Source organism: Alosa alosa, chromosome 5 (genome assembly GCF_017589495.1).
Source record: "Alosa alosa isolate M-15738 ecotype Scorff River chromosome 5, AALO_Geno_1.1, whole genome shotgun sequence".
NCBI classification, from domain to species: Eukaryota; Metazoa; Chordata; class Actinopteri; order Clupeiformes; family Clupeidae; genus Alosa; species Alosa alosa.
The window spans coordinates 13,776,697-13,790,969 of record NC_063193.1 but is presented as its reverse complement, the minus strand read 5'-3'; the positions used below and the strand labels follow the sequence as shown (position 1 = coordinate 13,790,969).

Sequence of the window (14,273 nt, the reverse complement as noted above, 5' to 3'; positions counted from 1 at the left end):
TGTTTGCATTAATTATACTTTATTCAAAATTAATATGTGCATGCCAATGTATTGACATATTTATACAATGAATTACACTGAGTAGGAGGCACACCTGAATTATTGATGCCTTGGGTTTCATGTTGCCCAGATAAACTAGCCTTGTCATTGGTGTTGCTATTTATGCTTGATACAGATACAGATTTACAGCCTCTCCTAGGCTACCTCCATGACAGACTACACTCCTACAGGAAATGGATGATGATAAAATGTTTTTTATGCCGTGTTATGAGCTGCCATCCGAGCCTCCTCCAAGACGACTGACTTAATGACAGAGATGTCCTGGATTTCAGATGCGCCGTGTAGGAGCCGTGCGACAGGAGGATCACCATTAAATGAAAGCAGGCCTCTCCTTGACTGTGCCTTTCAGCTGACAGTTCTTTGGTGAGCCTCCATTACAGTCCGATGATAGACGCATGATGGACATGGCTTTCAGAGCTACATATGTATTTTGTGACCAGTGTTAACAAAATCATAACATGAACAGGGTTTTAACTGGGCAAATATGTGACTGTGACGATAATGAGCAAGTGGCGGGGCCGAGGAAGAGGGGGGTTGTGGACATGAAGTAAACATGAAGTAACTTTTTTCCCCCATAGAAGAACTAATGATGCAATCTGCAATCTGCACTTGGCTACCTGCCGTCTTGATTCTTTTCCCCGTGAACACTCTTTTTAACATGATGTGTGATTTGACACGTGTCTGCAAAAGGAAGATTCACTAATGTTAATTTGGGGAAGCTTTTCAAGAAGCTTGGCGTGCTTGGTCGTACAAGAGATAGATAATATGAACCTTTCAAGAGCTGCAAAGCCAAGGTGTCGTCAGATACATTCGTCAGGATTGAATGAAGGAAATCCAACACATTCTCTTCTTTGGCTATTTCAGATGCCTAATGCAAAGATTACAAGAATTTTACAAGTACAAAACATTTGTCGTGAGGTGGAGGCAGCACATAATTTGATTGAGGCGGCCACCTCACAATTCTTTATGCAGGAGAAACCCTGCGTGATGTCTTTTGTAACTGTACTGATATCTTTTGCCTTAATATGAAGTGCCTCTATGAGTTGTGCATCAATAACATCATCTCTGTCTTGCATCTAATTGTTGTTTTAAAAGCATTTGTTTCCACAGTTTCTATGACAATGACTTTTTTATTATATGTCCATGATCACTGAAAACTTCAGTGCCTCAAATAGGACCACAACAATAAACCAGATTACTCATAAGCAAGAGAGATTACACAACTTTTTTTTTTTTGCTCACTTCAATCTCTGACTTCTAAATAAAGCCTCAAACAAAGAGATATTGGCTTGAACTGTACTGTAGGTGTTGTGTAAATCAACAAAGAAGCACTCTGGTACCCTGGAGGCAGAGATGAAAACGGAGTGATTTCAGTGCGAGGCTGTGGGAGCCCTCTGCGGAGTTGACACACGCGATCCCTGACACCGGTTCAACACTGAAGGGTATTCTGCGCCAAAACTTGGACCAAGAAGAAAGCAAGTAAAGAGATACAATCCCCCCCCAGGACATCCCCATAGGACACGCAAACAGAGCCAAACCAGTTATTATATCGGCCCTTCAACACAGAGTAGGCCTACAGCTCTTAGTCGTGTTCGCTTTTTTGGGCAGTGCTTTATAAATGCAAGGTAAGGTCAAAGGAGACACTTGTGAGACTGCATGAGTCAGGGAAAGAAATCAATGAACAACACACAGGGCATGAAAAGTTTAGCATCTTTCTGCATAGTTACCACCTCTGCCATCCACCCCTGCAGTACAACCTGTGGGTCATTCCGAACTCAAAGCGTGTGATTAGGACACTGCAACAAACTTCCTGGGTCACACAAGTGTCACAAGTATAGCAACAGTAAAGAAACTCTACTGCTATGAATACTTCCCTACTGCTGAATATTGCAGAGCTATTTCTATATTCCATTTCACACAAATTGTTCAGTCTATTTCATCTAAGAAAGAGGACGTTTTAATGTTGAATGCATTTTACTGTGAAAAATTGTGCCCTACCCTGAAAACAGCAAAGCTGAGAAACAAGAGAGATTATATAAAAATAAATAAATGTTCATTATTTGTGAACCTGTTGAGATCTCTCCTTTAACACATGGAAATGCACACATAGAGGGCTCCATAGAAATCTGAGAAGCAGTGAATTTAAGTATAATTCCCACTTTCAGTTCCATTTAACCTCACTGTTGTCTAGGAGAAACTAAAGTGATAATAAGGAGATCTCTTTTTGTCTCTTTTTCCAGCGGGAGAAGACCTGTGAGAACTGACGACCTTGTCAAGGTGCAACCCCTGTGTCGATGCAGTAGAGCATGAACTTTTATATCTCTGCAGGTATGTGTGAATGTGCCCAAACATTATTATCAGACTTCAAAGCACGACATAAGACATTAACTCTACGGCCTTTTTCCAAGCGGCACAGAACTGTAGATAACTCATGCAATGTATCACAGGCTAAAATAATTACTGGGAAACTGTTAATCAAACACAACCTCCCACCGTGAACACAAATCCAGTCTTGCCCTTGTCATTTTCACACTAGCACGACCAAATGCCAAATTGCAAAAATGCCCGGCTACATTTACGCTACATGCATACTCAACCCACAACTGAATTCCATCCCCGTCATCCATCTCTGCACAGGTGTGGGATTACTTGAAAACGAATGGGTGTAACTCAGTATACATGTCTGCAATACAGTCTGACCTGTCATTAGTGCCCGTCTGCCCAGCAGTGCTGTAAAGGTCAATCACAGCGGTTGGTGTGTAGCACTCACAAGACTTCTCAGCAGAGATTACTGTGTTCAGACTCATTCAAAGAGGTTATCCTAGTCCTTATCACCAGAATTCCTTTGAGGCCATATGCTGTTAAGATTACTCTGGCAACGGACAGTAATGATCTTCCTAATGTTGATTTTGTCCTTGTGAGTCAGCCATTGTGATTGCACAATCGAGTGCACAGGACTGTTAATCATGTGTGTCACTGTGCTGGCCCTTGAAGGGACTTGATACTTCCTCACATTAAGTAATATGCTTAATGGCGCTTGAGAATGCATTGACCCTCTGGTCTGGCCCGACCTACATCGGTTAAAAGTCTGTTGTGTTTATAAGGGCAAAAGCACACTGCGTCTAATCTGCATGGCCTCGTGCGGGTTTTCATGTCTGTCTCCAAGAGCAGATGCATTGGAAACCACAGCATCCTGAATCCATTTACCCTAGGTCATATTTATTACAAGCAAAAGAGACAGCAAAAATGCTTAAACAGCACTACTGGGCTTTTGTTGGATGAATCGAGAGGTTGGAACAAGCTTGTTATATTCGAAGCTGCTATACTTTTGGGATTAAAAATAAATAGATAAATATTGAGGCCAAAACAAAAGTAGTCTTAGTTCTAAGAGAAATAGACTTAAATGCTGACTCTCCACATTGAGTCTGCAAGCCATCTAATAACCATTTCCTTAGCTGAGGTGCTCCAAGTAAAGTCACAAAAGGCCTGTTGTCCAAATCAAAAGGCATTAAAGAATGAATGCATAAACAGACAGTGAACACACACACACACACACACACACATACACACACACACACACACAGAGAGACATGTGATATACACACACTATTGCATAACAAATTATGTATGCATGAAATTGAGTGAAATTATTCATTACTCTTTCTAGTTAAGTGCTCACATGTGCTCAATATCTAAGCATTTCAAAACAGTAGTTTCCATTTTAAGTGGGAACTGGAGCTGATCCACATAACACATGCAGCCCTTTCACACACACACACACACACACACACACACACACACACACACACACACACACACACACACACACACACACACACACACACACACACACACACACACACACTTTCTTTTTCTTATTCTTCAAGCCCCCCCACCCCGCCTTCTCAGTGAGAGTTACGTGACGCCACAAATTGAGGCAGTATAGCCTGTTTGCTTTCATTATTCTAACACGAGTAAAACTTGGTCCAGGGAAAGCCGCTCTGGCCAGAGTGCGACTCTGCCGGCCCATTCATCACGCCGTGTCCTTCAGCGCCGCTCTGTCCCAACGGAGTTGTGATGTGGTCCTATAGAGAGACCTGTGTGTTCGGCTTACGACCCCCGGGCCACAGAATGGAGGGGTAAGACTAAAAGTCACAATTGACTATTGGATCCGCACACCGTGACAAGGACCAGAGAGGACGTAATGCATTAGATGCTTTAGTCTTGGTTTAAAAGCTGGTGAGTTGGAGACACTGGTTAATAGGTCTCACAGAGAATTTATGTCTGCAAGAGGTAAGAGGAGGGAGTTCACCTTATTTGTGCCCTGTAATCATTGCACATTGTAACTGTGAGGGGTATTGCGAGGGGTGCTGCTCAGGAATACTGCATTGGACACATTGGTTGTGGACATCTACTGAAAACATTATTTGTTTGTTCCATAAGGACATGTTTTCTACACGATAACGTGAACAGAATCTGAATCGCATTCCAGACATTTTGCTAAAGTTCGCTTGGGATTATTGTTATGCATGGGCCTTTCTATGGCTCTGTTGTTATATAATAAATGCGTTCTATTGGAAAACTAACCGAACTTCATTCACTATGAAATATTATGAGCTGTTCAGCCTGTCCATGTTTGCCACATTTTTGCAAATGTCTACAAAAAAAATCATTAGAGGATTATTTTAATGTAATTCTATAAATACGGAAAATGAGTGTGGTAGTATGTGAGTTCATAATACTGATTTTCCACTGTGATTTAGTATGTAGAAACACTCAATCAAAAGCCCATTTGTTTGAGATTTTCTATAGATTTTAGACTTGTACCATAAATCAACATGACACAAAGGATTTTCAGTAATAATACCAGCGAATTTGAACGATTAGGATGAATGCACTGTCAAGGCAAGCTTAAGTCTGAGATGGAGACAGAATTTGAAACTTTTAACACACTCAAATGTCTTTCAGCTTCCAATTTCCAACATATTAACCCTAAGTTGAAGATTAGACTGGGTAGAACTTGTTAATACATTAGTAAACCTACACTTATACAATGTTTATAAGTAATAAAACTGTTAACGTGTAAACAAAAGAGCTTGCTTGTAGTGAGGTTGGTGATGTAAATCGACATGAGGTTGATAGTCATGTAAATACTCTTGGAGTATTTGAGGGGGCTGCAATAAAGCCGCTCTATAAAAAGCTCATCTGGTCTCAGCCATCTGTAAACAAATAATGGGACATTAAGCCAAACCTTTGAAAGGTTTGATTTATATTAACACAGGCAACATCGTCATAAAAGCAAGCACATGTTTTTTTTAGTATTTTAGTGTTTGGAGGGGGGTTCCATTTGGTTCCATGCTAACCTTTTCCACATACACACTAGGACCAATACATGAATGAAGATAATTCCCCAAACTGCTGTTTGACAAGTGAAGGTCACCGCCATTTTCTTTTTGGTTACCCAGGTGACGGCTGCAATGACTTTCTGGCTGTGAGTGTGTACTTCGCACATTTCATTATCTCGCTCCCTTAGCCTGGACTGAGCAAACCGTGTGAGTGACCTTTTCACCTCAGCCATGGCTCAACTCTAAAGCTGTTAAACACACACACACACACACACACACACTCACCCCTTACTCATACACACACACTTGAATTTCCCCTGGGGATCAATAAAGTATCTATTTATCTATCTATCTATCTATCTATCTATCTATCACACACACACACACACACACACACACACACACACACACACACACACACTCACCGCACACACACACACACACACACACACACACACACACACAAACACAACACACACACACACACACACACACCTCACCCTCACTCATACACACACTATACTGTATATACCCATACATTCTATTCCAGTCACGCCTTTGTAAAGAAGAGGTTGAATAAAAATTCCCAAGATGAGCGTGGCACACAATGGGCAGAGCTACTACTTTCATGTAAAAAGGTGTAAGTGCTATCTGTTGCTTACCGTTAAGCTGCATAATTTCCTATGAATGCTTTCATAGTGGGAGAGTGAAATTACACATGATGGGAATATCACTGTTTGCTTATTCCTACGTAGGTGGGTGTCAGCTGCATTCCTGACAAATCTGTGTTTTGAAGGTGTTCTTACTTAAACCTTGAAATTAGTCAATTGTAGCGTAGCATGTTTAAGCGGCTTGAATGCCCTGTTCGCATGGTACAACCATTTGAACTTATCTTTAGCAGGAACCCTGGTTGGCTGTTGCTAAGAGGCACTAATTACAGTTAATAGGCACATAAATTAACCTTAACAATTACAGCTAAGTTGAAGTACTCCTTGGGTACGCATTTCTCAGAATGTTAGAGATTCAAGAGATTCAGCTATGTTTATCTTACTATAAAATGAAAATGAAATGCAATGAAAAATGGCATTTTTTATATATTCAAGCTCCACCACCAAATGTGATTTCAGCAAAGCAGCAAAGAGCATTTTATTTTCTCATATAGAATAACTGGTTTACTTTTGGGGGGCTCCTCAGTCTCATAAAAGTGCAAGTATACAAGTTTGAGCTGAAATGATCTGCAACACAAGACATCAAACGATGACAAAAAAAAATTCTGAATAGCAAAATATGGTGAAGTGTTCAACTTAATAAACCTAACAAATGTGCATTCTGGTGCATTGATCAATGATTTTCACCTGGGCCAGCAGCAATATATGAGCTTTTCTTCTGTGTTTCATGAAACACTTCTGCACTCTTAAAATTAATGCATTGAAAACAACACGCGTTGTTTTCTATGTCGGTGTCCAGATAGGGACAACACATTCGTTTTAAGAGAGAGAGAGAGTGTGTGTGTGTGTGTTTATTTTCTTCTCATAAATAGAGCTCTGGAAATTAAGCCATGCTTGTATGTGAACACTTCTGATTGAGACTGCACTGGGAGATGGATGAACTTGCATTCAATACACTGTACTGTACATGATTTAGCATGGGGACTGGAAAGGGCCACTTCACCATGCCCTGATTGTTCCGTTCTTAGGTGGGGGAAAAAAGTTAATGAAACCCACAGTTGTCTGCCGTAGATGGATTAGCCTATCTTGTCTTTGGCCTTGTGTAATGAAATTCAAAATAATGTTTTGTCTTCCTTGAGGCAATGCCGATACTGATGGGAAGAATACAAACAAAGAAAACCAATGTCTTAGAAATCACTGTCGCTCGCCGGCTTGTTTGTCCTTAATGCATCCCCTTGCACACTAGAGGACAACTCTGCAGCCTCTTCAGTCTTCAACCACTTGCCATCAGAGAGAAATCTCGGGCACAAGAAGCTTTTATTGCTATTTTTCCTCAGGACACAACAAGGAAAGACCAACACTGGCGCTTATTCATTGCCTTCATTACATTTACAAGCAAGGTACTCGTCTGCACACTTGCACGGGTCAAAAAATTTTGTGCATGTCAAAAATCATTCCATGAATGTGAAATGTGTGCATTGCCTATCCGGTATGGAGGTCTTTCATAATGTGGTGGAACACATAATTCATAAATTACCTGCAAAATGGCCCCATAGCAGAGTAGATGACAGCAATTCCAGGTGGAATGTCTTTCCTCAGAACAAGGGGGCTGCGGCTTTATTGCCACTATCATTACTATATTTCATTCCTGAATGTTCAGTCATTTGATTTCATTTAAATGTAAATCTGGCCACTGAACTGCAGTACATTGACACCCCCGGCAGACTAAATCTGATGATTCATTCGGTAATGATGGAGAAAATCATAGAGCCCCAATCTCTCCTCCAAGACGGAAAATAACCAGAGTGACCTTCCGGTGTAACAATGGCGATTGTGCCCAGGAAGCTTTACACGTTAGCATGACAGACGCTTGAGTATAGCACAAGGAACACTTTGAGACACAATCTTGTTCATACCACATGTCAGATCATGCATCAGTTGGGAGAGATCCACAGCCATTGCTATTCTCCTCTGTTTGCGTAATGCTTGGCTTTACACAGTGGATCCAAGTCTTAGCTTATCAGTGATGAGTGAATATAACGCTATCAAAAGAGCCATGAGGCAATATGAAGCTATGAGGCACCAGAGAACTTTCCAGAAGAAATTACCTATGATAAAAGCCTACCGCTCCAAAGCCCACTACTTTCAATGGTACATGTGAGATAGACTGAGAGTCTGTTGAGAGGGAGTCTATTAGATATGTTCAAGGTAAAGTAAGGTAATGGACAGGAATAGCTGCACACCTCTTTCCTGAAAGTGATCTGATTAATTCCATTGTATGATGATGACCTTCATTATACATTAGTGAGAGATATTTATCAAAGCATAGTTTGTATTACCAAGCTACAGCGCGTCTCATCTAGTGAGACGGGCGAAGGGATACTCTTGCCCTACAGTCTGTTCTATTTTCTGCCTCAAATCTAAACATTGCTGAGGGAGCAACTCTGTGCGGTGGTGGGATTTTGGTCCTGAGCCCATGGACTTGGCTTGGATCGGCAAGTTGTTTTTCTCTCTGTAGAGAAAAAAAATGACATCTACTTCTTTTTTCCAGAATGGTAAAGTAATAATAGTGGCTACCATACATACAATGTCCTGTGACAAACCTTATTAGGATTCAATTTGCAGTATACTGTACACCCTCATACTTCTAAAATCTTTTAAAGAGCAAAATCAGCTCCTGGAACATTTATATGTAGTGCATTTACATGGTTTCTCATATAAATGGAAATGCAACAACCCAGTGCTGTGAGCGAATAGCATCTGGGAGGCGGCTTCCTCAACCACATCCTTTATCAACAGCTTTGGAGGAAAATTGCTGGCCACGCTTCACTTCACTATCTTCTCTTGTCTACTGCAAGTTTCTGCAAGTCAGCCACCATAGCTGTGGATACTCAGTTCAGATATCCAAAAGGGGCACAATTACTCAAGCTTCTGTATTCGGACTGTAAAGTTGATTAACTTTATATTAAGTAAAACACTTTACTCAAATTGATCCTTAAATTAGTTGCTAGCTGGTCTTGGTGGATTGTTTTTGTGTTTGCACATTGTAAAGTTGCCAGTGAAAGAAAATACCACTTTTCACAGCTCTTAAACTGGTGGCTATGTACAGTATAATGACCTTGATTGAAGTTGTTTTTCTTGCTAATATGTAAATAAATAAATGCAATGCCTTTCACATTTTTGAAATATTTAGTTTTTTACGATGCCAGCATATTCAATTTAATAATCATCTTAATTAATGAACTAACAAACTAATTAACAATGGACACCTGAATGGTAACAAAAGCTATTTAGTTGGCCTAAATCTTAAAGTTTGTAAAGCTTGGCTTCAAGACAGTATCTAATGTTGACTGACATGGCTAAAATGACCGTGATCTTAGAAGTCTTGAAACCCACGGAGAAGTGCATTGAATGCTCTGATCTATGCTAATATTTTAATTGCATCCTGAATACCCTGTTTTAAACCAGCCTTTGCTGATCTGCTGAAGTTTTGGAGTCAACTTTAGTATGGATAAAATGGGAATTGATAGATGGTTGGGCATTTTGCTTTGAAAGATTAGTCTACATTACTGCATACTGTAGATCTGTAGGTAAGCATTCCATAATGTTGTTTTTTTCCTTATGTTTGGTAGTTTGTCCAATTTTAAATGCTTTCCCCTTATCCCCCTATGCTTATCACCTTCTCCCCCTATGTATAATTAGCAAGCATTCATGGCCAGTTTGATTTATTTATTGATGACTAATTTCTAATGGATTTCTGCTTTTTAAAAAAAGAATGAAGGATATTGCCAGGAATGCACTTACTCTGTAATTTCCAAACTTCCAATTTCCACAGACTAAAATTAGTAAGGTAATTGATAGTTCTTCCTCCAGCTCGCCATACAGTACCATGCTATACCATTCTATAACTGTGTATTTGTTCATAGAGAGGTTATTGGTGTTCATGTAGAATGATATACAACTTAAACTTTTTGCATGCATGAGATAAGATTAGCCATGTTACCTTACTACTTCAGACCCCAGAGAGTGCTACCAAAAAATGGTGGCAAGAACATCCACTTACCTCCCTTAGACCTATACACATTCATAGCATATTACAGCTAATTTATGGACAGCTCCAAAGTGGCTCCCCCCACTTGAGAAGAAAAGTCACTATCCTAATTAAGACACTTGTCAGTGAATGTTTCTTGTACATGACAAGATTACGTGACACAAATAAATTCAAGGGATGCATAAATTATAGTAGAACCTCTGTGAAAGATAGCAAATAAGACGAGCTCATGAAAGACTAATCTTTTGCAAAGACTTTCATATTATTCCTAAAGCTTTAGTTGGCTTATAATACTTTCCAGTGGCTTAACCTCAAGGTTGGGATTGTTAATTGATGATCAGTAATTCATGACACAGTCATGTCAGTCAAGCTTCAAGATTGCAATTATGTCTTTTATTTTTGGTTAAACGTGACCTGTTTTATTAATAAGAACATGAAATGGAAGGATTTAAAATGTCCATCTATTTTCCATGCATGGGATGCCGTCATTTGACTGAACTAGTAGCTCATACCTGTCTGTGCAGTGGTGCAGAGTGTAATTATATAGACATTAAACAACAATTAGCTTCAGCAATATGTCCCCGCTCAAGCTCTGATGTCATGTGACTAGTGTTTATGTAACTTTCAGCACGGCACCCTAGGGACTATAGAGTTTAATATCCTCTTTGGAATCAACCATTTTCAACTTCTCCCCTCAACAAAACTTCATATGGGCTGTGGTAGTAGGTTGCTAATTCTCCAGCTAACAGACCAATCCCCACCCGGTCCTAACTGCTGCATGCTCCTATAAATTGAACAGTCACCTACAGTATACAAATCTGTGGCTGAGATAGGAGCAAAACTCTTCACACATCTCATCTGTTTGTTTGCCTATCATTTCCCATTCAAGTCAAGACCTGTGAGGTTAAAGGCATTAACCTTGACAGCTATTGATTATTCAGTTAACAGCAATGATCATCTATCCAATAGAAACTGCTTACAAGCATCCATAACTACAGTATTAGTAAAAAATCATTTTGGACAGTTGCACTCATGATTCCAACAAATGTATGTTCTTACTCAACCACATACTTACTGTACATAAAAATAAATATTCAAATGACAAGGTTGGACGTGGATGCTGATTTCTGCTTTTGGGTATATATTAGAATCAGATGACAACAATGTTTTAAAAGAGCTTGAGTAAAATTAAAATCCTAAATGAAGGATATGATAAACCTGTTCGTAATTCCATAATTTCTATGGTAATCACACTCATTTTGTGTTACAATATAGAAAATCGCCTTTGAGAATTAATAATACCCCATTTATCAGTTGATATGCTTAAATAACAATGTTCTTCTCTGGAGGAAAGCATAATGCATAAAAGATGGCATATATTTCTCTTTGAGCCCTCAAGTGAGAAAGAGAGAACACCAGCCATTGCGTGCTGCAGAAAGGCTAGATTGACGCTGCAAAAACACCCACCACAGTGAACACACTGAAAAGCCTTTTAAAGTTTCACAGAGGCCCCAATGGGCTTGCTAAGAGCAGAACCGTACCTCACTTCCTTACGTTGTATGTGATTTTTTTCTCTCTCTCTCTTTCTTTCTCTCTCTCTCTCCCTCTCTCTCTCTCCATATACACAAGCCATCTCTCTCTCTCTCTTTCTCTCTCTCTCTCTCTCTCTCTCTCTCTCTCCATATAGGCTACACAAGCCATGTTATACACTCAGTGATCTTAGAGCAGTGTGTTGATCCAGAGTAAAGCCCTATGCAATCAGAGAGTGATTTGAGTTGCTGTTCTGAATATCTTACCTTACAGCGATAGAAAAAATGGTTAGGGTTTAGAAATGCCCCATGGTGTAGCTCTCTTAGACCAAATACAAATATTAGTAATTAGAGTATATTGTTGTGAACAAATAGACGCGTTTGTGAAAGTGTAACCTATAATGTGTTTGAATCTGTGAGATGTGTCAACCTATTGGTGATTACAACTGCACAGAGAACAGAAACCCCAGCCCCCAACAGCACTCATGCTGTTCAATTTCTCAAATTGTAGGTAAATGCAGTGTCATGAGGAAATTATTATTGATTTTCTTCCAAACAATTAGCAACAATAAAAACTGCAGACCAACAATAGTATGATGATAATGCGATATCAGTCTTGTATAGTTCTACAATCCCAGAGGGATACAATGCCATGATCATTCAAAAACACACAATGAATGAACATTTGTCTCACTTCATCCGGCACAAGCTGAAAGCAATAGGCTAATATTCCTATTTCAGAATCTGTAAGTTATGGCTTGTTCATTAATCACTGCTTTCAATAAGTCGGGCTTCATTAATGGCTAGTCATTGATAATACCAGTTTCTTTCGTTATGCTTACACTCATAAATTAACTGAAATGGAGCAGAATGGATTAACTGAAGGGATTCTATTCGTCACGAAAGTAAAATGGTTGTACCACAGTGTTTTCGCATCTCGCTTCTGTAGCAGCCGAATCAAGCTTTTTAGTTTCGTTTTTATAGTAGGGAAATAAAGGGCTCGTTTGCTCCGAGGACCTGCTTATTGGTTACTCAATCCGTGTGAAATGCTGTTGCAGCACCCGGGCCTCCAAATAACGGGGAACGAGTTGTCAGTGCGCGAGTGGTGGGAAAAACAACACTTGAACCAGAAATAAGAAAAGAAAACTGGCTATACGCAACCGAGAATCTGACTAATCTGCAGTCTTTCTTTGCGCCTGTTGCACGGATGCAATCTTGCCTTAGCAATGTTATAGGTGTTGGGGTTACTTTTGGTGTTCGCAACATGGAGAAAAGCAAAGGGGCGGAAATGTCTTGATCTCAATTGTATGAAAACTGTGGCCGAATCCACCTGTGTTTTATCAGGCACCAGCGCACAACACAAAAGGCAATGTGCCAATATACCGCTTCATCAACTCACGCGAATGTTGTGAGTTTACACGGTAGTCTCTTGAACAATAACACATAGGTTATGGCAAGCAAGCTTACGGCAGCACACACACGCCGATGACTGTAAAAAAAGGCGCAACATCAACTTCCCAGTGACAGTCGACTATACCGCTGTGAGCAGTGACCTGTGTTCAACGTGTAGTCTTTTCACAAAGTACACAGCTCTTGCATATCTCAGATGATACATACGAAAAAAAGTGTCCTTTTTCCCCACATTGCTTACCTTTACTTGATGTACGCGTAAAGCAGAACACGGGGAGCATAAGAATGCCCAAAGCGACGAGCAGTCTTCTTTCAAGCATTCCCATGACTGTTTCTCTCGTCTCTTCTTGCGCATTAAACGAGGCAAAATCCTCGCATTTCAGTCGTAGGACATTTTCAGCGCCTTTACAGCAAGTTCCTGTGCGCTTAGTGCATACGGCAAAGGAACACGACAAAGGACTTTGACTTTCTTGGCAAAAGCTAATGCTGAATCAAAGACAGGCAGCATCCCGTTTCTCCTAAGTTGAGTCACCATAACTACGGGTTAGTATCGCATCCCAAGTCGAACGTCTTTCTCCAGTGCCTGAACACTTTGCAATGTCATACATTTACAAGCACATGGAGCCAATGGGAACAAGGAACCGGAGCAGTGGGCGGAGAGAAGAGACTCATTTTACAGCATCACTCTCACTCATCAGAACAGCAGGCTGAAGGTAGGGTGTTAGGTGTCCATCAAACTCCTTTCCTCTTGACTAATTGGCCAGTATTTCCAAAGACAAGATTTTCAGACATAGCTACACGTTGACTGACTAATTAATGTGTAAGGCCTATATGCTCATCAAGGGTAAATTCATCATGTTTATGTTTTTTATGATTTGTGTTTTATTGTTAACTTGTACTTTGCTTATACAAGACCTGACTCATCTGTGAAGCTATCATTAATAAATATTCAGTCAGTCTGTGTGCTGTAGTTCAGAATATATATTAATGACATTTGTTACAGACAAAAGCACTAATGAAAAAGTGTGATCTAACAAGGGCTTGTTTCATTCCGTCGATACTCCAAATTCATTTCATATTGGCTGACATTATGATTAATAACTGGAATCTGACTTTAACACTATCCTTGTTCTGCTGTTGGCTGTATGCATTGGAGTAGGTCATTGTTTCATTCATTATGTTATTAGATTTAAAAAAAAAAATTGTGATG

General features: G+C 40.0%; 1 protein-coding gene across 5 annotated transcripts in view; it reads right to left on the bottom strand.

Moving 5' to 3' along the window:
• Positions 1-13,637, bottom strand: part of unc5db (unc-5 netrin receptor Db) — a 106,076-nt gene extending 92,439 nt beyond the window's left edge. For all 5 annotated transcript variants that reach the window (XM_048243041.1, XM_048243044.1, XM_048243043.1 and 2 more), the window contains exon 1: positions 13,305-13,637. In XM_048243041.1, coding sequence (XP_048098998.1) covers positions 13,305-13,389 — 85 coding nt within the window. In that variant the 5' untranslated portion in view covers positions 13,390-13,637. The remainder of the gene's footprint in view (positions 1-13,304) is intronic.
• Between the last annotated feature and the right edge of the window lie 636 nt (positions 13,638-14,273).